Here is a 25,300-nt window from a genome sequence, read left to right as displayed (position 1 = left end):
GATTTATGGATCACTCCTCACGACAATAACCGTGCAGACAGATGTGAAGAACAGGCAATGACAAAACCCAACTGAGCTGTTTGCAAATAGCGCTTGAATGTTTTTCCTTCAGTTGTCAAATGCGACGAAATAAAAAATACGAATCATTCAGCTATGAAATCGTGTTGAAATCTAAGATTTCTGTGGCTGTTAGAACACCTCAGCCCAAGCCAGACTGCAGAGCAGTTGCCCAACCTGCACAATTCTGTGTTAATTCAGCTCAAATTKSTGTGCCAGAGTCACTCTGAGCCTGYCCCAGCCCTGCYTGRGTTTCARTCCTTGACCTACAGRATTTTAAGCATCACTTCAYTCAYATTAAGAGATTTTGTATATAGACAAAATAGAGATTATGGATGACTTCTAAGTCAGCAGGAAACAAAGTCCTTTACAGCAAAGATTATTTATTTTACTGAAAATTTGTTTAACCGCAAAAATCTTAAAAAATCCTTCTCAACTCAACTGTAAATGAAGTTTAGAGGTGGCAGAATTGATTGCTGTAACTACATCAATAACTGAAGTGGAAATGGGCAGCATAGTTTAAGTACTGTTACAGACACCAAGTTTCTCCAATGAGTTCTTCTGTCAGAAACAAAAAACTGCCATTTTTCATGTTCTGTCTGCTCCTCTCTCCTGTTCCTTTCAGTTAACAGTTCATACCTGGTCTTGCTTGATGGAAAAAGCTGGAAAGAGAAACCTTAAAATTATAAATTACCATTAGATTATTTTACATGATAAAACAAGTCATTAATTTAATGAACTTCAGTTAATTGTGATTATATTGTACTAACTTGTCCTTATCCTTACTTTGGCATCCCTAAATCAGTGACAATGGAAAAGKGCTAAGAACACATCACGCAAACAAACCAGTGAGGAATCAAACTAAAAAATCCTAGTAATACTTAAATATATCAAGTTTGAGTTTGCTGATGAGACTGCCATGATTGCTTATGAAGAAATCAAAAGAATTRYCAGRAAATACTATGCTGGGATCAAACAASAATATTAGCAATAAAACTTATTTCTCTTGTATTTGTACAGACTAGTGTTTGTATACATACATATGTCTGAAAGTGTAAAATACGATCTTTGGTTTTAACCCCACAAAAAGAAATCAAAGGAAAACAGATTTCATTATAATTGAGATCAGAAGAGCCACCCTGTATCTATAATCCCAGCACGGTGTTTCAGGTCAAGAGCACCAAATTTGGTTTTCACTGGGAAATGCCACCAGGCCTGCTTGCTCTGTGCACCTTGGTGCATTTATGAGACAGAATTTCCTGCAGAAAATAACCTGGGCTAGGAAGGACACACCTGGGTAGGAGGAGGAGGAGGAGGAGGAGGAGGAGGGACAGCAACTGGAGATTGTCAAACTGTACCTCCAGCCCCTTTAGCTTCACACATGATTGTTGCAGCTTCAAGATTCCATGTTACATCTTTAATTGTGGGCATTTAGCAGACTGCCTCTTATTATTAAGATACTGCTGAATTTTATTGTCAGTGTGGCCACAGGACAAGGCTAATAATTACCAGCACCAGAAGCAGCTTGTGGTTTTATATTACATTGAGGTAAATTACACTGGAATTAGAGTGGATTACTTTTATCAAATGGGGAATAAGCTGTTAATTAACTCCCTGCTGTAGCAATCTTTTTCTGAGCTTGCAACTGTTATTAGCTCTAGATTAAACTGTTGAATTAATTTCCCACTTACTTACTATTTCAAGAGTTTTTAATTTACCTGGCAGCAGTTTTAATGGGAAATTGTATTAGTGAGCATAAATTGTTTTTGGGAAGGGTAAACAGTTTGTGATAATGTTTATTAAGTCGTTTTGTTTGAGCAAAAATATAATTGCAGTTTTAATTAGTGCATGGTTGTTGGAGTATTAGGTTTGAGATTACATTATGGCATTCTGAGRAAACAATCGCCCAGGTAATCCCAGCATTTATGAGAGAGAGCAGAGGGAAAAACTGTGCCAAAACCCTCTGAGCCCTGGGTGTTCACACATGCACTGACACACGCTCAAATTCACACAAATTCACACTGGAATGCACAAACACACACAAACTCACACACAAACTCAAATTCACACACTCAAATTCACACAAACACACACAAATTCACACACTCAAATTCACATCAACGCATCAGATTCACACAATCTCACAAATTCACACCAACACACTCAATTTCACAAATATAAACTCAAATTCACACACTCAAATTCACACAAACGCACACAAACACATACAAATTCACACAAACACTCAAATTCACATCAACACACTCAGATTCACACAAACAATCTCACAAATTCACACCAACATAGACTCAAATTCACAAACACACACACTCAAATTCACACTCAAATTCACAGCAACACTAATTCACACGATCACACAAATTCTCACACACACACACACTCACACTCTCAAAATCACACAAACACACTTAAATTCACACAATCACACTCCAACTCACACACACACATTTAAATTCACACAAATAAATACAATCACAAGGGCCAGGCACACTCAAAAAAGGGACAGGCGGTCCCAGAGCTCTCTGCTCCCCTGCTCCTGCCTCACCAATGCTCTCTCCCATTCACCACATCTAAAAATTGTCCTCACTGTCACATTAATTTCCTCCTCATAAAGGATTTGTAGGAACTAGACATGGAATTCAACTCAAAAGTGACCTGGAAAAGTTACCTGGGTCAASCCATAGCCCATCTCCAGGTGCTGAACTGTGCAAACCCCAGGGCTGCCAGGCTGAAATGAGTATTTTCTGATAAAGGTTCTGGCTGGAAAACCAGGATCTAGCAACAAATATGGGAGTAAGCAACTCCATCACAGCCTAAAACCAGCCATAAACACACAACTCAATTTAAAGTTGTTCTTGGGGTTTGTTTCCCTCCATCAGCACTTTTTTTCCTGTACTGCGTTCGAGGTGTGGTCAATGTTAGAAACCATTAAATGTTCTTCAAAAAGTCTGCAATATTGCCTTTTTTTAATCCAAACATTAACATAAAAACGTTCAACTGAAGTTTATTCAATTAATTTCGGTTCTCARTTTATAAAGATTTTACTATTCATGCAGAGGAAAATGAGAATTAGAGATGCAATGTGCTGACATGGAGTGGAGTTTTACAGCCTTTTTAATACAGATGTAATTTTAAAAATAATAGGTTTAAAATAGTAAAAAACCAAAAAACTAATAGTTTTGCTAAATTACCTTTTTATTACATGGTTTCAATTAGCATTCCCTCATCCTCCCACCCAACAGGCAGACTGTTCTCCCTTTGCTCTGAAGGAAATTATGAGATGATAGAAGTACAGAAGATACTTCAACCAAATGTTAGAGCCTCAATTGGAAACACAAGTACACAGCATTCCCAGAATGATTTGTTGCAGCAAATTCTATAAAAGTTAACAGTTCCTAAAGATGTATATAACTTATGGAGCATGGTTCTTGCAGATGGTAATAGATTATCCTACTAAACTCATCGGTTATTACATTTAATATGCACTATGCTAAAAATTACAAACAATAAAATGCTTTCATCCTGACTGTGGTTTTTTTGTGTCTTTGAAGCCATCAGGAGGCTGTGGTGGTTTTAGTTAAGGTATTACTCCACAGCATGAGGAAAATGTTATCCTACAGGTGCAGGAAGATTTAATCCACATGTTGGGAGGTTACGTTTGGATAGGAACAGTGGATTAATCCTTGGTTCCTTTCACTTCTGACTCTCCAGGCCTGAAGAAAAATGGGCTAATTCTGGAATTGTATGGGTGCCTGTGCTGTCAGCACCTTYTATTTCATCTGCAGAAGGTTCTGTGAGACACAGCCCAACTGATCATCATTTCATCAACGTTTATAAAACTAAAGATCACAAAATCTGTAGGAATATCCACTTTGAGAGGAAGAACAGAGGTCACTGCTGCAAACAGAAATGAGCCCAGCTCTACAAAACCCACTCAGAGCCTTTCCTGCAGGACTTTCACAACACTGACCAACCACAACATTCACCTCAGCTCAAGTGAACAGTGTCCCAGGGAAGAGACCCCAAACCCTGTTCAAGAATGCTCTGAACACCTGAAATCAAATTTCAAAGTGTTCTAATAAGACCAAATTTAATACCTGCTTGCGTACATAAAGTATTAATTCTATTCCCTGACCTAATGAGCACAGTTTTCAATGCTCAAGGTTCCGTAGCTAAAGTTCACATTTGGAAATTCCAAACACCTTCTCAGTATCTTTTTTTAATTATCCTCCTCTTAAGGCAAAAATATTTTCCCCTAACAATATCACCTTTATTTCCAGAAAGACTGCAGTATAAGCACACTGATAGATAAAACTACAGGGCCTAAGATTTCCACAAAGAAATCAGTTTGACACTTGCTGTTCTGTRTTCAGATGGTAAAGAATGCTCAAAAAAAGGGAGCCTGTGACCACAGAGGAAGAGAACCAGAACCCATTTCCAAACCCACATTACTAAGGGATCCATGTAATATTTAATCATCTCTTTTGTTAACTTTTTTTAAGAAAAGAGATTCATCGAATTAGAGCAAATACCTGAAAGATTTCTTTGGAGGATTTCCTATTTACCCACCACCAATACCATTTGTATTATCTTCATATCTTAATACTCTGTAATGGCATTCCCTAAAAAGGATATTTGTCAAATACAAAGCTGTCAGGCTGCAGTGGATCTGTGTTAAGATCAGCTCTCTATTCCACACCAGACCCATCCACCTGAACCCATCTGACAGAACCATCACAGGACAGAAGCAAAGAACACAAGCAGGTTCAAACTCTCTGTCCAGAACACAAAACCAGAGCTGTTGGATGAAAAAGTTTTCATTTCTTTTTTTAGAAACCTCACAGAATAGAAATCTACTGAGAGATTTATGGGAATCTATGGAGCTCAGTTTGATATGATGCTTTTCAAGTCCATACATACACATGAATCAATGGAAATCAGCACAGATCTTCCTAATAAACCAGACAGCAATTTTATAGTTGGGATTCTTGTGCCTAAAAGCAGCAAAATTTAGAAAGATGTGTGAAACAACAGCTGAACACAGCTCAGAACCAGAGCCCAAACTAGCCATTCATTTACATGAGACATAAAGAGCAGAAAACACCTTGGATTTGAGGAATCATGAGCTTTGCAAACTTTCMTCAGGAAAAGAACAAAGTTCTTAAATCCAGGAAAAAAAGAACTCTATTAAAAGCACATATAGGCTACTAAAACTGAATTCAACAACATCTAGAAGCTGGGAATAAAGGCAGCACAAACAATATAAAAATCTTTTAAAGAGGGGAACAAGAAACAAAAGTTGAAACGCTCTCAGCACACTCATCCACGCACACAATCTTCCCCACATTAGCGCTGTCTCCAGGCAGGAATTTCGGGCACAAGGGGAGGATGCACGGAAGGACACGCTCTCTGAGGAGCTGTAGGAGCATTTTTCCCTTCCCCAGGACAGCTGGGGATCAGCAGAAGCAGGAAAGCTCTGGTGACAGAGGCAGAAAGCTSCGGTGACAGGCGGTGACAGCGCGGCAGCCCCGGCTGGGCGCGAGCCCCGGCGCGTCTCAGGCAGGTACGCCGTAAAATTTCAATGATGCCTTTAAATTCTAATGGTTTCAAGCTGCTGTAAACTTCTGCAGCCATCAAAAATAATCTGTCATGGGACTAAGGGGTATGAACATCATGTCAGAGCCACTCTGCTGTTAGATTTATTGGAGGGTAAAGCATGTCATTTATGCATCAAGTCACAGGAGAAAAAAGCAATCCCTAYGAAGTCAATCTAATAATAGACTGGAAAGCAATGATTACTGTTTCATGTGCAGCAGCTATTTGTAGCAGAAGTTGGCCTAATTCGGCAGGCCTTGCCTGTCAGAGCTCTGGGATTAGCAAGTGTTTAGATGGAAATCTATMGGGAAACATCAAGAAATGGTTTAACCAAGAACAAAAGTCTTCATTGTTACGTTCAATATTTGCTGAAACTTTTCCATTTGCACCACCACATTTCTAAAAAGCTTACTGGAAGTGACATCCCAAATAGAACACAAATGTTGAGGGACTGCAACTTCAATTAATCTACCACAGTTCTCTGCAATTTTGCTGCAAAAATCTGCTCTCACTCTCCTTCTGTGGGTGGAATGCCCTGAAATTGAGTGCAAGATTTTTTAAAGACATGACTAATAATCATGGATTCRCTGCTCTACACACGTTTTTTTCCCACTATCTAAATATTTCCTATCTATTGACTAATCAACCTCGTCAGTCTCCAACTTCTGGCATCATTTTGGAGGGGAGGAAGGAGGATGACAGAGAGCTGAGAGTCAGAACCCAAACACACAGAAAAGGAACAATGGGAACCAGGAGGTGCCAAGGGAGTCCCCACACCATCCTCGTGCCAGGCACCTGCAAGTGCCTTAAACTTTCTCACTTTTTTAAACTATTAAAAATATATAGGTTCATTGCAAAATCTCCATTTACAACTGATGTCTAAAACCAGAATTGGATGATGCAAGTGTTGTCACCCAGCAAAAATACAACAGTGATGATATCAGATGTCACAGTTCACCCATTATATGGAGACCAGCATGATTTTCTTCAGTTGTAGAACAGGAACACAGAAAATCAGCTCACTACCAAGGCCAGCCAGATCCTCAATTAACARAGTGGCTCATCATCTTAGCCTTGAAAAATAGGCAGGCAGCAAATCCCAAATCCCGTATTTTACTGTCTGCTAAACTGCTCTGATCTCACTGTCACTGTCACTGCAACAGCACTGAGCTCTCCAGGGATATCCCACAAACCCAGCTTTGGACCAGGGCTGCTCCAGAGAGCAGAATCTRTCTGACCACTCCTCATCAAATTCCTGATCCTCATCCCTGCCAGGCAACCTTTGGATCTCGAGAGCTTCGCTGGAGTTTCAGGGATGAAATTTATCTCTCATCCCAACCTTTCCCAATCCTCCTCTTCTTCCAGGCAGCAAAGGAAACCCACCCAAAGCGACCCCAGGATTTATTGCTTCCTATTTCCATCTCTTTCSTATCACTCCTTCTCTTTACTGCCTGGAAATAAACACTAACTTGAAAGGCAAAGAAAAATGGTCGTGGAGCAGCTTTTGTGGATGGCTCTGCTGTTCCATCAGGAGTTGGGTGCAGAGGATTTTGGAGTGGGCCATGGCATGGGAATGGCTCAGCTAATTGAGGGCAACSCCAAGGTCAACACAAATTGTGGGGGAGACATAAAAGTCAAGGGCAAAAAAATAAAGAGGAAAAGCAGAGCGATATGATGCAATGAAAAATGGAGATTGGGAGAGACACAACAGAATGGGAAGGATGTGTCCATACCAATGGGCAAAAAAAACTCTTCCTGAGATATTTTCCTSAGTGCAAACTACAGTGAAAACTTCCCATCAATGAACACAAATTCTCAACAGGATTAGGACTCATGCTTAGCTAATGCAGACTGATAAGCTACTCTGAAGAAATATTATCTGTAATTAAAATTTGTAATGAACCAGCTCCAAAACACGAAGGCCAAAGCAATTCATGGTGCATTTCCTTGACGTTTAATAGGGCTGAAAAAGATTCTGCTGACGAGTTTTCAGTTTTCAGTTTTCCAGCTACAAACACAAAACAGCCTTCTGAAGCTTCACACTGACTAATCGAATGAATTTCAGGAAAAAAAAAAATTAAAATGGAGATCAATATATCTATATATCACCCAGGACTCCACAGGACAAGGGAAGCACCAAACCTACCAGGGCTGAGCCCTCTGAGCTGCCACTGAGAGATGGCAAAGCTTTCTGGGTCAGCTGAATTTGAATAATAGGGTGTTCTTAGCCCAAATAACCTCTTGACTTCCCAATCTAACAAAACGGAGAGACTCTTTCAAGTGCCTCCTGGATTTAGCAGCTGTTGCTCTGCCACTGTCAGCGATGCATCCATCTTCATCACAGTGTGAGCCTTTCAACTTCCCTTCCTTTTTCCTTCCTTCCACCCATCAGCTCCAAGCTCTGAGTTAAAGCAATATCTCAGCTCTCTCCTGCACGATTCCTCTTTGTTCCAGCATCTGATGCATGTGCATCTACCAATTTTTGTCCTGCACATCCAGGAAGCCTTTGGGAGGTGCCTTCAGGCTGTTTTTGCTTTGCTTTTCTGCCGTAGCAACTCCCCTGGAACTTCCCTTGCCCGTCACCACAGGCATTCTACTTTTTATCCTCATTATTCTTTTTGATTTTTCTTTGCTTGAAATAAAAAGACTCCATATGTTTTGCTCCTCTTTTASTGGGAGATGTTAATGCTGTGTACCAGAGGGCACAGTCAGATGAGGGATTGCCATTTGGACAGAATTATACACCMAATTACTGCCTAGGGTACATCACCTGTATGAGTGCTTTGAGCAGATCTCAGCTCTGTTTCTGCCAGAATTGAAGGCAATATTTTATTGCTGGAAAACAATATTCAGTGCTTTCCAAAGGAGTATTTTTTCTGTCAAAGTCATTCAAATTAACTAGTACTTAATGGYCTACAATTCACTGCAGATATATTTCTAGTTCTTAAAAATGTGACCCATCTGAATTGTAAGTGCTTTWAAAACAAGAGCTCAGCCATATGCACTTTTAGTTAATTTTAAACCACATTCAAACTCTTYTCCTCATTTGAGTTCTCCTCTGAAACAGCAATTTATTACTTTAAATGTACAGATCATAACAGAGTTGGGAGTGCCTTAAAAAGAGAGCAGTGCTCCTTCACCAGCAAGGCACRAGAAAGCTGCACATCTGAACCAGCTTTGGTGCTCTGGGTAATTCACATTCACCGAGTGGATTAGCTGAAATAAGCATAATAAATGAAAGAGAATAAAATAAAAAACAATTTCACACTAAGCGAAGGCTTGACTTATAGGAAGTGGCAGCTCTGATGGCCCAAGGCACAGAATTAGTTTTGCCACTTGATAATTTGACTGATTCACTCGAGTGGCCAGAAAAGGACATTTTCTGCCTGATTTCAGTGTAATCAAGTCACCTGCTCTGTGAGTGAGCCAGGAGCAGGGGGGATTCCTGCACGGTGAGATCCAGCCACAGCTGGACATCGGCCCCTTTTCATCTGGAACCACGAAAGCACCACGAAAATAACCTGTTCCACTCACTCCTCCCTGCCACAAAGCTTGGGGCTGCTGCTGGGATGTGCTCTCAGTTCTGGGATGTTCTCTCAGCTCTGGGATGTTCTCTCAGCTCTGCTGTATCTCCCAGCAAAGAGCGTTGCTTTGCTTTGCTTTTTTAACAAAGCAGGTGACAGAGGCAAAGACAGAAAACAAAGTCATTCCAAGAAACCAGAAATACATACCACATTTTTCCTCAATTAGGAATAATTATAAAATTCTTTACAATTACAGCAGATTGCACATAAAAATTATGAAACATCCGTTAAATATAATTTTCCTCCTCACACAGCTTATATAAAAGGACAGGCAGAGATTTGGRAACACATCTAAACTTGCATGACACGATGGCAGTTTTATTCCTGCTTTGCTGAACTGGGGTCAGACTGGTAAATGTAATATATGTGCTCATCTTTAAGCACATGCCCAGTTTCACTGGTTATTATTTACAGCTAACCTTTCAGGGTAATGACTGTATACTGCATGTCAAAGGAACAGAGTTTTATACTGCTCTTGAAGAGAATATTTTGTTCCTTCCGTGCAAATAYTAGATTGAGACTGCCCCAGTCAGGAGAGATAATCCACTTAGAAATATTATTAAAGCACATCCAATCAATATGCAAATTTAAAAAAAAAAAAAACAGTAATTAAGCATTTTGTTTTTCTACATTTGTTCAACAGTAAAAACAAGGACGTAGTGTGCATCAAAATGATTTAACATTTTACAACCAATTTTCTACTTGACATATGTTAGTGCATGATTCATCCACATTTTTCAGAATCAAAGTCCATGATCTGGCAAACTAATTCTGTTAATAAAATGAAAAGGTGACCTTGCTTAATTTAATAAGTCTGTGTAGAAATACTCTTTCAACATGTTAAAGAATTACAAAAAGGTTATCATAGCTTGCTTTCATGGGAGAGTACTCTACCTTTTCCAGCTCATTTCTCAGGCTTTTACTGTAATTCATTAGATTACATAAAAACAATGTAGATCATTATATTTTAATAAAGGCTTTCCTTTCCTAATAAAAYGCCTGTCATTTATATTCAGACATGTATTATATAAAATGCTTCTCTTTCTGAAGTAGAGCTTTTCATATTCAAGTCACTTTTTTTTTTTTTTAAGCAAAGGATTTTCAGGATGAATTTGGTTTCCAGACTGAACTCCCTAGAACTGCAGCCCTACATTTATCCTTCAAACAGGTCCAACACAGGATCAGCAACAGCAGCTGCCACCAGCAAACCAAGAGGCCTCTCTCCTCAGCAGAGGATGGTGCACAATATTATCTCATTTTTGCTCTACACCAATTAATATTCACTGGGATAAAATAGTTTGCACAGCACAAATCCMTTTCCAGTGAAATCCTGCTGTGGTCCCAGTCACTTAATGAGAGCRATCAGGGCAACCAATCTATTTTAGTTATTCTTGCTTGCAAATAAAAATGTGCACCTCTTCAAACTGCTCAGGAAGAGATGTTTCCTGTTTCCTGAATTTGCTGCTAGTCCTTAGTATCACTTATTTTTGATCACACATAATTTTATTGCTTGGGAAGAGATGAGAGGAGCACATTCTTCTCCTCCTGAGCAGGAGGAGACCCCACCCCAGCCAAGMTGTGATCCTGGGATCAGGCACTGACTGCATTTGCAATTTTGCAGAAGAATCCCAACAGAACATGCTCTCCAGCACATGTGGCAAGGAGGAAAACACTTCTGTTTAAGACATCAAGAAATCCAAGCCAAATCCATGGGATTATTTGYTTGCCTCATCTTAAATCCTACTGAAGCACTTCCCTCTTGCAGGACTGCAGGACAAGGACAAGGACTGGAGCACAACAGCTGTTAAATCACAATTTAACTTAATACCTCATCAAAACTGCAACTATGGAACTATCTGAGAGCTTATTTTTTAATCCAGAGAGTTCTGTTCCCTTCTTTTTCCTGCATAACTTGCACCAGTGTTGTCATACCAAGAATTTTCCCAAAATCAACTTTATAAAGCTTTCATTTAGGATGCCACACTAATGCAGATCTGAATGCTGCATTTTCAAGAGAACATTTTTTACGTAAATGTAGTATCCTTTGGCATTGCAAGTAGGTGATGGATCAGTATTATTCTGCAACCAGAATTGTATTATTGTTAAAATTGTATCTTATTTAGTTTTAGGTCATAAAAATAAAAATTTAAGTGTGTGYAGATAACTTGAGTTCAACAAGTCTTTGAAATCCTGCAGGATACACAAAATGCAGTCGGTGTGGGAATCCTACATAGACACTCTTGAGGCATTTAAATACACTTTTTAGTGCTATTGGTGAACTACTGGTGATACTAGTTGAACTATTGGCTCAACTTCATCAAAGTTATTGGAAAGAAAAATAAAACCCAGAATAACCTATTCAATAACCACAGTGTTATTGCCAGAAGAGTTCCCCAGGAAACAAGGGGGTGCTGAAGGGATACCTTTCACACCTCCTGATGCTCTTGACCACTTTAAGGCCTTCTGAACAATAATTTTAAAGAATTTAAAAAGCTTTCCATGTCAGTCGAAGAGAGAGAGAAGCAGACAGATCTTATGGTCACTGCAGACCTCAGTGCCATCAGACAGGAGATGAACAGAAAAGCTGYTCAGGATGACAAAGTCTTAATTCTCTCAGGGTGACCACTCTGGTAGAACACTTCCTTAACTCTGAAGATGTAGGCACTCAATAGGATCAAATTTAAAAAAAAAATCAGTACAAATGCATAAAAATCGAAGTATACTGCTGAGTTTCACACTTCTCGGACAGTAATTAGTAGCTGAGGCTAAGTGTAAATTAAATTTACAACGAGGTTAACCATTCAGCAAAATCTCGACAGCTTCAGCTATTCGTTTGTCAAAAATRCAATGTCCCACCCGATAAAGCAGACACTGAAAATGGGGAAAGAGATAAAGAAAGATAATATTGAAAGAGAGAAGAGAGGAACTGAGTGAGTCACAGTCACCAAGTACAGYTCCCAGATTATCAGAACTCTGCTGAATGGCTGCATTAAAAGAGTAATGATATGATCCTGCATTCCTCATTCACTCCAATTCAGGCTGCCTTCAGCACAGGAATCTGCTGCCATGAGATGGGTGGTACTCAATCATGCTGCACACATGGTCTTTAATTTTAAAATCCAGTTAAAGAGATGTTCTAACATCATTTTTTATCTRAGAACATTTCATGATAAAATAAAAGAGCGCACATGTAACTTATTTGCCAGCTTTACTGTGCAGTGGATAACTTTCCTATGTTACTCACACGAGCTTTCATTTCCCAAATCTATCCGCATTCATTATGACAGTAAAAATGAAGAGTTGCTAAAGAGATGTATGCATTTTTATTATTGTCTGAAAAAATAGATCTTTCCACAGTCCTTTGAGCTTCTGAGTGTGTGATTTGTATAAAATATTTCTCATTTTGGGGACACAGCAGATGGAGTGCAGGGCACTGTGGGATATGCCATTTATCACAATGACAGTGCGTAGGTAGCACTGATCCTCTCACCACAGGGGGAAGCTCGAGCTGCAAATGTGGAGCAGCATTAAAAGCCCGACGAGTGGAGTTTGGCAACACTTGTACTACTCATTAACTTAATCATATTAATTTATTAGCCATATATATCAAAGTAATTCACTACTGAATTGTCACCAAGAACAATTTATAAACTGTTAACGTTCCCCATAGGCAGGGGAGTGTTGTGGCATCCTTAATCAGCGTGTTTGCCTCTGATTAAAAATAATAATTTCCACCAAGCCAGGTAATGCCAACGATGACAAAGTCCTGCATATGTTTCTCATTATAAATGGAACTATCAAATGTCACCTATGACAACTGAAAGAAAAAAAAAAAAAAAAAAAAAAAAGAAAAAAGGGTAATTGTAAACAGAGAAATGAGCCACAGGATTAGGATGTAAACACACAGAAATGTTCAGTTAAATGCTGGGAGTGAGGAGAGGGTCCGTGGGATTGCTGGGCAGGCTGATCTGTGCCCACCTTGAYAAACACAACTGGACACCAGAGACCCCCAAAGCTCCAGCCTCCTTCATTCCTCCAGCACGGAGACAACACACCAAAATGCCTAAAGATGCAGCAAATCCTGATTTATCCTCCCTTTTCTGGATAAAGAAGAAGTGGCTGCTGCTGTTGCTGCTGAACTGAAGGAAAACATGAAGCTCCCATATCCTGAGCTGCTCTATTTGAATCCCACAATGATGTGACTTGGTACAGCTATTAAAATATTAACTCCACTGAATTATTAATCACCTGAAACTATTAGGTTCACAACAGATTCTTTTAACTATTAATAAGACAAAACTGTTCTGAAAAAAAAGTATTTGTATCTGTACAAATGAGTCAATATTTTAAACACTGTATTCTCAAAAACTCTGGACAAACAGTGTCTATTTTAACTGCTCATTAAACAAAAGAAAAATCATTTCAAGAGAGGTGAAGCTAATGTAGCTGATAATGAAAACAGGAATTTATCTTTGCTTGGACCAAAACCAGACGAAGTTCAAGTGACAGGACAAGTTTCCTCACAAGCCAGCCTCTCCAATATCTTGAAGACAAAATGAAGAACCCCCCAAAATGTTTTTATTGAAATAACCAGCAGCTGTTCTACAGACTGAGTAGAGAAAAATTGCACAGACAGAGTGRTTTTCTAACCTTWTTTGAGRCCATCCTAAATGAGGGGTAGGAGGAATGAAGCTGCACAGACAATTACCCAAAGATCCAACCACTCTTTCAGTTTCATTCCATATGAACAGTTTGCTGAACCATTGGCTTAGATCACAAAACAGATTTCAGCAAAGCCCCAAACTTCCCTGAGAATCTATTCCACAGAGAAGTCCCAGCTGCCTCGTTAAGATGCACTGATGATAAAGCCTTGTACACTAATGGSAGATAAAGCCTTTTTTTGTTAATGTCACTTCATCACATGGCATTGTTTGAAGAGCCGAGCCTTTGATGACCATCCCTCTGTGACATGYGGGTTTTTAGCTGTGCCCTCACAGCAGGAAGGGGCACCACGCTGATTCCCACATTTCCTACCCCAATACAAATAGAAAATCACTTTCTCCAAAGTTAACATGGAATGGATGGTGCTGGGAGATCAGCTCGTGAAGGATGCAGGCAGGGCTGCCTCCCCAAACCCTTCCCCATGGTGTGCATCCCACACACAGCTCCTCATCCTCCTCAGGCACCCCATGGAACCCAAATATTCCATTCCTCCAAAGGGGAAAGCACCTACAAACATTTTAAAAGGTGAGGCTTCACTTGCAGCTCCTTCACATCTTGTCCTTAGGTGTAAGAGTTGATGGAGTTGGCTTTGCCAAGAGGTCAAACACTCCCCTGCTCTGGGAAATGCAGAGTGCCTAATTTAACTACCTGTTTATTATGTGAAAATGGCCATGTAAACCGAGCTGACACAAACCAAATGGGTGATGAAAATAACAGCACGTTCCAAGGAGTGCAAACACAGATGGCTCCGTGTCTGAGTCTGCAGGAAGCTCCTGATCACGGCTCCCAAACACCCTCCAGACAGGGCTGTGTGTTCTACAGCCACAGCTGCCACTTTTCCAACCCATCCACACCCCAGAGCCAGCCTGGACACAGGACTGGAACCCCAAACAGGATGGAAAGGAGGGAAACACGGAAAAATTCTGTGGAGGATGAACTATGCCACATTYGCTGATGTGGAGCCTGTACCAAAATGAGTTTATCCATAGGGAACGCTCAGATGCAAACTGGACACAGTGAATCAGGGAACCACAAAAAAAATGAGACTTTTTTTTTTTAGTTAGAATAATGTAGGCAGGCTAACACAGWTATCTGCATATCTGGGCTGTAGGAAGAACAGGCAGGATCAGACACAAGGATTAGCAATGACAAGAAAATATCCAGAGGAAATGCTCCGGGCAATCACACTGCAGTCAGAGGGAACCAAAGCATTCCCAAAGATGGGAAAACTCTTCCTTGCCTCCCTATCAGCCTCTGCTCCTSTGGAAGGGATGGATCCAGCCCTCCCATGAGGCAAACCCTGCTCAGTCCTGGCCCTGCTCCCCTCCCAAGCCATCCAAACACCCACATGGCAGCTGAGAGTTCTTCTATTCCAGTTATTGTCCAGCACTTGGAAATGCGGAATAAAAACCTCTGTCCTGTGACAAGCATTCAAACCTATTCTGTTCTAATTTCAGCCAAAGGAAGGAATCCAATCCCAAAATACTGAAGGCACCAGAGCAAGGCAGTAATTAAGTGTAAAGAGATCTAAATAAAGCTAATGGGGTTACTATTTGGGGTGCTCCATTAAGGGCCACACCACCCCAAGTTCCCACTGAGTTCACAAGAGGCTCTTTGGCMCCTTTCCTGGCTCAGCAATTCCCCCAACTCTTATCCATCCCCTCCTTGGGARGCAGAGGAGCCCCTGGGGAGCTGTGACCCCAGGGTGACAGGGCTGAACTGGGCTTACTAAAACAGAGGCTAAATAAAATTCAGAGAATAAAAAGCGTTTCTATTTATGGCAGGGTCTCCAGGTGCATTCAGGGCAGTCCCACACCCACAATGGACAATGGCTCACGGGTTTTTCACCCTTTCTCACTTTTGTCCATTTGCACATCAGGGCTGAATCCTCCAATTGCAGCTGCACCAATGCAGTCATTGACTCCAASTTGGCTCCCCCAATTCTCTGTTGTTTTTATCTCTTGGGGCCTGGCMCAGGGAGGTGTCCTTGAGTTTGGGGCTGCAGAAGTTTTTTTAGACAAAGTTTTGTGTAAAAATGGGAGAGCAGGARCTCAGCACTGCAGGCTCCAGACAGCTCCCAACAGCCTGGAAACCCAACTCAACAATCTTCTGCTCAAACTGTGTGGTACCCAAAATATCTGTGAGACACAGAATGTGTCTGTGATGCTTTACTGTGCATCCCCAGCGTGCTGCATCCTAAAATATTTCCCAGTTTCAAGCAACGTGGCAGCCTGTGTGATTTGGTGTCCTATTTGCAAACACACACACACACAGAGTGGGAAAGCAACATGGAATATTCTGGATTTCAGGGAAGAATTTCTCAGTGCAAGGAGGCTCCKGTGCTTTCCTGTCTATCAGTGATGACATAAACAAGAATCCATGGAATTGCTGATCTGTGACACTGGGAGAGATTGCACTCTRTTCCCACCAAGGATCTTATAATTCTTCTTTTCCTGGGACATTTTCTATGATTTTACATTCTCCTAAACACCTCACTACATTTGCTTATTATGGAGTTACAATTTATTTAGACTGGACTTCGACAGCAATCCTAAAACTGTTAAGCCTGTTGAATATTTAAGCAATTACTTTTATGAATTCAGCCTGTGAATACAGCTTTACTATGAAAATCAACTTACCTTTAGAATACAGCAATTAATAAAAAATTAAAGCACTCATCAGGATAGCACAAGATTTAATTTAAACCCCATTAATAAATTAATGAAGTGAAATTAAATACTACGCATTAAGTGATGTTTATAATCCCACATATTTCCACGCTACTTTTTTTTCACTTTATGACACTCAAAGCAGATTATTAAAGCACAATGCACTGTGGCAATGTGGACTTATCTGCTTTTCAAGTGTTCCTTCTGTAATTCCTACAAGCATCTGTGTCTCTCCCCAGCACACACTAATGGGGTTACAATACACCAGGCATTAGCCACGCTGCTCAGATCCCACGAGAACCAAAACACACACACATTTCAAAGGAAGAAATGCCTCTTACAGGCCTCTGAGACAATAGTTCAGCTTCTCAGCATTTTTGTTTTGTTGTTTTGTTTTTTTTTCTTTTACTAAAATAACACATTTAATGGAATTTCCTGTAAGGAAATTACAATTAATAAAGAACTAAATTACAAATCCATTAGATTTCAGTCRGTGCAGCAGGCAAAACAGAGTTTTCACGAACGCTCAAAAAAAATCCAATAATGTAACCTCTGGTAAAGCCTGCGAGAGCCCTGAAGGACAAGGCAGTTAGATCAATATTAGTTTATTTTAACTGCTGTGCGGTATGGAGAGATGAGCCTGATCATCTGATGGATTTTATTACCTGTCGGGGAGATCAGTCCTGGTGATAAGAGACCTGGAACYCCGTGGGGCAGCAGACGGGCATTTTCCTGGATGGCCACTCCCAGGGAACGCTTGGGGGGTCTTCCTGGGCGGGAGCTGATGGGACAAGAGCAGAAAGGAAAACACGTTTTTTTTTGGGAAATGTTTGCTTACTACACACAGCATCGATTGGTATAAAATACCTGATACGCAGAAATTGATATCGGAAATTCCTGCTGAGGAAAAAACGAGAAAAATCGTTTGATTAAACACAGCAGAAGTGCATGGGTTTCACGTGAGCCAGCGGTGAGGTTTTGCATTATCCAAGGCTTCCCTGAGCTCACAGGGGGATGGTGGAGAGGGGTCACAGCAGTGGMTGCTCCCAAGAAAATTCACAGAAAATTCAAAGCTGTGATGCCTCGAGAGCTGATGAGGATTGAAACCCTGAAAGCAGCAGCACCTCCAGCCCTGCCTCTGGTCCCTGCCTCCTCCTGAACTCTGCAGAACTCACCACTCCCCTTCACACACCGATTGGGGGGGGTTTAACTATTATAGATTAAATCAAGTGTTAGCCCAACCTGCAAAAAACCTCACCAGTTTATGGATTACAGTTGCAGATTTTAACCCAAAACGCCCAAGGATCATTTACAGGCTGGTCCCACTGAGCTCCTGATTTCAGCCATCACCTTTATCCCTTCCTGAACACATCCCCATCCTGTGCTGCCATCATAACACAGATTTACAGGAAAAAAAACCATCTGAACCGACTCTTCCCCAAGCCACCCCATAAAAATGCAACCCCCTCATGTATGGAAAAGTATTGCTGCTTCTCTTTGGTCAAAACAGATTTTACTCTGCTGAATAATAGAGCTTTTGACAACATGGAGTGAAACACTGTATAAAATAACTAAGCTGCAACAATGAATGAGGTTTGAATAGAAAGCATTTCCAAAACGACTTCTGGTTCACAAAGAAATTTAAGTTAAACTTCACTCTATCAAGTTACAGTGGCAAAGCCCTCCATCAACCTACGACAAACTCTGCATTTAAATGAAGACAACTTCCAGCAGCACTACACAGAGGCACCATTAACCTGTTCATTTTTCACACCGTGCTMGTGTTATTTTGTTTTACTGTACATCAAAGTAGCACAAAATCATTTTTTTGGTTTATTATTTTATCTCTATAAAACCATTCCCCCCTCCCTCCCCTCTTTTTAGCTCTGGGTTTGTCCATTTTGTATTCGGTTTTATTCGGCGTTTTTCCCATTTTTCTTTTTGATGCTTTCAGTTGTTTATCATAMCATGATGGCTGTGCAGTAAAACCTGCTCCAACAACTGCTGGGCTGTAATAAAGTAAAACCAAAATAAAAGCATTTCCACGGGAAGTTTGATGCACATGTGCATTCTCTATTAAAATCACAACAACACTGCCCGACAGTGTCAGGTTGAYATGGGGGACTGAACAAACAGGAATTGTTGTTATTTTGAATCACAGGAGCCTGTGCTTATCCACAGGCATGTGTAAGTGCTTAGCTGGCACTTACTGTCTATGAAAAAAAAACCAAAAAAACCCAACAAACCAGCTAAAATTAGCAGCTTTCTCCAGTGGAAGAGCTCAACCAACAAAATGTTTTCTTCCCGAGCTCAAAGACTTTGCAGAAAACTCCGTATGCTGATGTTGATCTAAGAAAACCATTTTCAAAATGCAACAAACAGCTTTAAAAGGCTTTATGAAGAGACTTTATTCCTGATTTGTGTTTTCAGAGGAGGAGYAGGGGACACTGTGGAGCTCCAGCCCTGACAGCAGCTCACGTTGATGGCTCAGGTCCAGCAGGGAACACCTTGAATTGTAAAAACACAAAAGAGATGTGACCCCTGCAATCCTGCACCGACCTGCATGGAGAGCCCAAGAGATGGAGAAAGAGAAATTCCCATCAAAAAAACCCCACTCTGCTCCCTTTTAGGGTCCTGTGTTTTTATCCTCCTTTTATCCTCCCTTACACAAGAGAGGTGACACTGTGAAAATATTACACACTGGGAAAACACAGCATTGGGATTGGGATCCTTTTGGGGACAGGGTCTGATGGACTGAAAAAAATAAAAAAAGTGTCTTTCTAACCTCCTGAAAGGGCTTTCAGTGAATATTCCWGTAAAGCAGCAACTCCCAGGGCCCAGGTTCTGGGCTGACTTTTCCAGCTGTAGCCAGGATAATTGGAATGGAATTGTTCCCAGATGAATCTGTTCAAATAAAGTCCAAGTCCTTCATCTCTAATTTAATCTGAGCTTTTAAATGAGAAACTGTAGGTTGGATGCTGCTGACAGCTGACTGTGACACACCTGCAAGGACCTGTCTGGGTCCTTAACACYGAGTTCTGCAGTTTTCAGTGCCCTGTGTCCAATTCCCAGCCAAGAAAAGGAATCCCAGAGCCTCCAGCACAGCAGCAAACACCTYAAAATTCCAGCTGGACTTGCTGGACATCCCCAGAGATGCTTCACCCACCAAGAACCAACACCTTCAGCTTGGGATGACACCAGAAAACACCACATCTGAGCCCAAATTTGGGCCAGAAACAAACCTGGTGTTTCTCCTTAAACATGAAACCAGGAATTTCATATTGACATCTTGAAATCTTGGGGTTTTTAGTAAGATGTGCACAAAGAACCAGTAGATTTAAGGTTTTTATGGGATTTATTTTATGTTGTGTCCCTGCTCTGTGTCTCAACAACCCCCCAAATATCCCCTCTGATCATCCCTCAAGGTCTAGAATTCCTCCAAATTTCACATTTACTATTTAAAACACACGTTTTCACATTTACTATTTAAAACCTCCACAACTCAGAGAAAATTGCTAATACAAGCACTGAACAGGAAACCCAAGGCAAGCAGAATTATCATTTGGGGAGAGTAAGACAGAATTTGTGATTATGGAAGTATTAGCATAATAATGTTAATAGCATTAGCATTTAAATATTAACTTTATTTAACATTATTTCTCATCTTTTGTCACCCTGCTCTTTTACTGCATTTTTTTTTCCACGTTTTTCCTTTATCTCATTCAGGAAAGTTACATATTCAAGAAGTGTAGAAAAATCTTTTTTTCATTGGTAACAAAGGAGGCACAAACAGGAACAATCACTTTCAAACAATTTTGAATGTATTTCTTTGACAGTCTAAAATCTCTATACAAATTTTATGTTTGCCATCAACAGATCTTTGTAAATGGAAAACTACTCAAATCTAAATGAGATGTTAATTCAATTAGAAACTGCTAGTTGTTGATAGGTATCTTTGAAAAACTTCTTTAAATACAAAAATTATGGTCCCAAGTGAAGACCATGGAGGCTAAAATAGAAATACAATATTGTTTCTCATGTAAACCTTCAGGAAACTTATTCTTTTTACTAAATAAAGTCTCTACTAATTAAAATTCTATCATTATCCCTCAAACCCAAAATGTCCTTAGGTCATCGATTACTTGAAAGTGAGGATGACTGGAGGTTTTGGGGTTTTACCTATGGTTATACAGTTTTTTACACCATGGTTATACACTCATTCTTGTCACCCTCTCTACCCCACCCCCACAAAATCACTAACGCTTGAAAATGAAAAATGAACTGATCTGAAYGTTGTTCATTTTTAAAATTTTGTTTGAAATTAAATTTGTCAGAAAATAAATTACATTTTGAGCAGCATATTTGACAGTTGAAATTTATATAGTCAAATGTTGAGAAAATGTTCATTAATGCCTGTTTTCTTCCTCATTTTCCACTCCTGTTGAGAGTTAATTTTATTATTTTTTCTCTCCAAGTTTCATAAATTCCCWTGATATCGCAAGGATTTTTAATTTGAATCCATACATGAAATAAGCTTATTTTTGTGATTTTCTTAAAAATTACTGATCARCTCCATCTTTCCTAACTCTATTTTATGCTCATTAAAGACAACTGTATTATTTCATAAAATCCACAAATTCGTGGATGCTTTGTGCCATGTAATTAATCAGTGGAAACATGCAGCACATCRCTGCTGATGTGTGATAGTGCTCCACTTTTGTGCTTTTAAATATAGCAGATTTACTAGAATCAGAAGTGGAATTTGCATATTAATCAAGACAAATAAACATGTGGTGATTTAACTGGGAAACTGTTATTTGGATGACAATTTAATCAGCACAGGTTGAAAGGTCCATCACTGCAGCATCCTGTTTCTGCTAAAATATTGATTGCGCTACTGATTTCAGTAATGCTTTATTTTACAGGGCACAAATAACCATGTAATTACTCTTTAATTGAATGGTAATTGCTTGCTGGCAATTATTTGTTAAGTTTTGGAGTGTAATTACTGGGTTATTTGTGTTTTGTGAAATAAAAACGTTATGTATTGGTAGCCCAAAATATTTTCTGTATGAATGGTCTGCCAAAACTAGAAAAGTTAGTTATGACGGCACGAGTTTGACAAATMACACTACAGCACTAAAACTATTATTAAAAGGATCAGATGGACCTTTGAATGCTTTCCCTTTACAAAATTAACATTAGATGTAACATTTGTAAGATAAATGGAGGAATACTGTAYCACAGAAGCGTGATTTCCTCTGGGGTCTAGTCCACCATTTAGCATAATTTATCCTGATGTTTTTGCTTTTCATTCTCTGAGCTTCTTTAGAGGCTCTGAAATAGCATCCTACCCTCTGGAGAGCAAAGAATAAACCAAGTAGAAATATATTCCAGCAGTACTTCATATTTTCTGCGAGTGAAGTGGATTACCAGCAGCACATTATCTTAGCAGCCTATAAACTCTGTAGCCTTGGCAGCTCGCTAGATAACAAGGGAAAGCATTATGTTTTGCAGTGTCAATGAGATATGACACTTGCTGTGATATGTTTATTCCAAGTTGTGATAGATGAGGTACCCGATACTTTGATCGTTAAGATTTGAATTTTACTTCTACACTTTTCATTTTTTGTCATCAACTATTTATGAATTGGCAGGAGGCAGCCTCGCCAGGACTGCTGATTTTGGGGTTTTTTTTTTTATTTTTTTTCCAAAAGAGATCCAGTTAATAAATTAATTATTGATTTCGTGAGGCTGGAGCTGTTTGGTACCAAAATATGCTAGACCTGTGATTTAGGAAGCTCTCATATGTATCACAGATTTCTCCAACAGCAACATATTTTATTAGGCTTAAAGGAGAAATACTGAAGTTCTATGTGACATGCTGTGTAAATTGCCCTGATAATAGTGGCAGTAAGTGGTGCAAGTGCTCAGAAGTTTAAAAAAAAACTTAAAAACCGACAAACATAACACTTTWAAAAGCTAAATAAAACACACACATACCCTCAGTCTTAGTTACTTTCCTGAAAGTGGAACAGGAGCCAGAAATTAAGATTTTTCCTCTCTTCAAAGATCAGTAAATACCCCCTAGTGATTGGGAAAGGTACTTTTTGAAGCCTTCACCAATAAATTTAACATCTCGGTGAGTTTAAAATCTTCCCCGTTACCTTCAGGTTTCCAGCTGTAGCACGGACTCAAAACAATCTCCTCGCTTTGGCATTTATTACAACATTTCAAAGATGYCAGCAGTAGTTAAACTCTACTTGACCTTTCAGTGTTTAAGAGGAGAAGCAAAGGCTGACCCTGCAGCAACCTGATTCTGTCTGCTCCGGGGATGGCTTGTGTGGCCATGGCAGGACATCGGATCACCAGCCACATCAAAGGCACCAGCAGCCAATCCAGCAGGGCACAAAAGCCACCCATGCAAAATGGGGAATTAACATTAATCATGGATGAAGCTGGAAATGAGAGGCCGGTGCGGATGGCRGCGYTCGGGGCAGCGCCAACGCCGGYYKGGGGACAGGGGACACGTGGGGAAATGATGTAAAATGGAATATCCACACCCAATCCTCCAGGGATTTGCAGGGAGGAAGGTCCTCAGTGTCAACATCAGCGGCAGTTTGTTCTAAAGCATTGAAAATCTGAATTTTTTCTGTTGTTGGGATTTGAGCATTGACTGCTCGAAGCTCCATGCAATATCACACCTTTGGAATTCTACCACTGACAATGGGAAGTAGCTCATTGTCACTGTATTCATCTCAAGAATCTCAAGCCAGCAGAGACCTGACCAATTCCCACACAGGGCTCCCTTACTGAGAGCCTGGCTGGGTCACAATTCCCCAAAAATTCCCCCACCCCAGCTCCCAGCCCGTGGATGGCTTCAGGCACACAAACCCAAATCACACCAGGGCATTTCTGCTCTGCATGCCAGCTCTGTGTTGTACATCCTGGGACCAACAATCAATAGAATTTCTACGTTTTTCAAGTTCCATTTTGCATGTTTTTATTTGGCTGTTAATTTGGGAATATTTAGAGCGTCTGAAAATCACACTTTCCAGCTTTCCTTCTCTAGTAAGGGCCACAAGAGACTGAAAAGATTGGTGATGATTATTTTCCCCAAAGTTCCACAACTGAAATTAGTTGACATGCAAATTTAGAAGCTTCAAAAACAAATAATAAATATGAACAAGCACTAAAAATTATGTGAAGTGCAAAAGTCCAAGTCTCTTCTGCAATAATTGTGACTGAGAGTGATCTCTAGGAGCTGTCTGTGTCTGATACTCTCACTATGAGACAGGGTGAGCATTTTTCTGTCTGCTACCTAAAGAGGTCTTCAGATAGTACAACAGAATTGCAGAGAATGCTCCCATTTTACTTAAAAAATAAACATGGGTCAGATTCATGAAAACATCTTCAGTAAACTATCTGGTAACACAGAATTTAGATGAGCTTTCTATAAACTTCTTAAATGTATTAAAAAGCCCCAGTAGGGTAAAAATTTGTAAAACYATTCCATCCATAAACAGATGTTTTACAGATTTATCTGACAGATTTATCCCCATGATGGTCTCCAGGAAMTTTTGGTTATTCACTGATTAAGTTACTTATTTAAGACTTGAGTTGCAGTCCAGTGTCAGAAAGATTACCTGAATTTTTTGTACTCAATTGTCATTGCAATCTATTTGCAATAAAGAAAAAGTAACTGGTTCTAACTTGAAGTTTAACTGCTTATTTCTGAAATCAGGCATTACTAAGTTTAAAACAAACAAAAAAAAATGGTTTACTGAGCCTTAAAATTTTAAATGACTGTGCCTGCAGATGTAACAGCATCTCAACATTCCTGGTTTTATTTTTTCCCTGTCAAACAGCACCACAGGAAAAAGGGGGATAAATCACCAAACTTCAGCCTGGTGGTGATTCATGGCTGCAGACAAGCTGGGAGGATGATCCATGCACCACGCTGGCCCAGCTCAATTTGAGGCTGTGTCAGYGAGGAAATTGGAAGTGTGACTGCAGCAGATGCAGGGACACACACACAGAAATTCAACAGAACCACGGGAAATCAGGGAGTGAGGCAGGGAARGGGCAGTGGCACAGATAAAACACAGCTCCTGCTGCTGTGTCCCCATTCCCACTGCTCCCACTGTGCCTGCACCAAACCCACAGGAGGGACCTGTCCAGGCTGGGATTGTGACATTAAGGACACACCCAGACCATAAATCAAATTACAGCTTTGTTGTCCAAGCAATGCTCCCCACAATGTCCAGCTAAACCAAATGGGACAGGACCGGAGAAATGGCCCAGCTCACAGCCAGCCTTGCAAAGCTCAGCTCAGCTCCTGGGCTGGCTCTGCTGGGATTCTGGAGCCAGGCAGAGCAGGGAAACACTGCCCATTATAGCCAATATCATTATACAACTTGCATTCTGAGTTGTTTTTTTTTTTTTTTTTTATCTCCTGAAGTATCTGACTGTTCAGCAGGTAGAGCCAAACCACTGAAAACATTTCTGCTTTTCCATCGACAGCCACACCAAGGAACCCTTCTCACCACAGCCACAGGTAATTTCCCACTGAGAAACACAATGTCATTCTAGAAATGTCYCATATAAAATTAGGAAAAACTGGAAGAAGCCAATTACAGAAAAAAACAGCTC

The 25,300-nt window shown here is 40.2% G+C and overlaps 1 protein-coding gene across 2 annotated transcripts in view; it reads right to left on the bottom strand.

The window, feature by feature from the left end:
* DACH2 (dachshund family transcription factor 2) overlaps positions 1-25,300 on the bottom strand; it is a 226,220-nt gene that overhangs the window by 99,276 nt on the left and 101,644 nt on the right. For both annotated transcript variants that reach the window (XM_057376193.1, XM_057376194.1), the window contains exon 2: positions 17,314-17,429. In XM_057376193.1, coding sequence (XP_057232176.1) covers positions 17,314-17,429 — 116 coding nt within the window. The remainder of the gene's footprint in view (positions 1-17,313; positions 17,430-25,300) is intronic.

Source organism: Malurus melanocephalus, unplaced genomic scaffold (genome assembly GCF_030028575.1).
Source record: "Malurus melanocephalus ecotype Western Australia unplaced genomic scaffold, MMel_1.1 scaffold_272, whole genome shotgun sequence".
In the NCBI taxonomy this organism is placed as follows: Eukaryota; Metazoa; Chordata; class Aves; order Passeriformes; family Maluridae; genus Malurus; species Malurus melanocephalus.
Note: the sequence above shows the minus strand (reverse complement) of the source record. Positions and strands in the feature narration are given on the sequence as shown.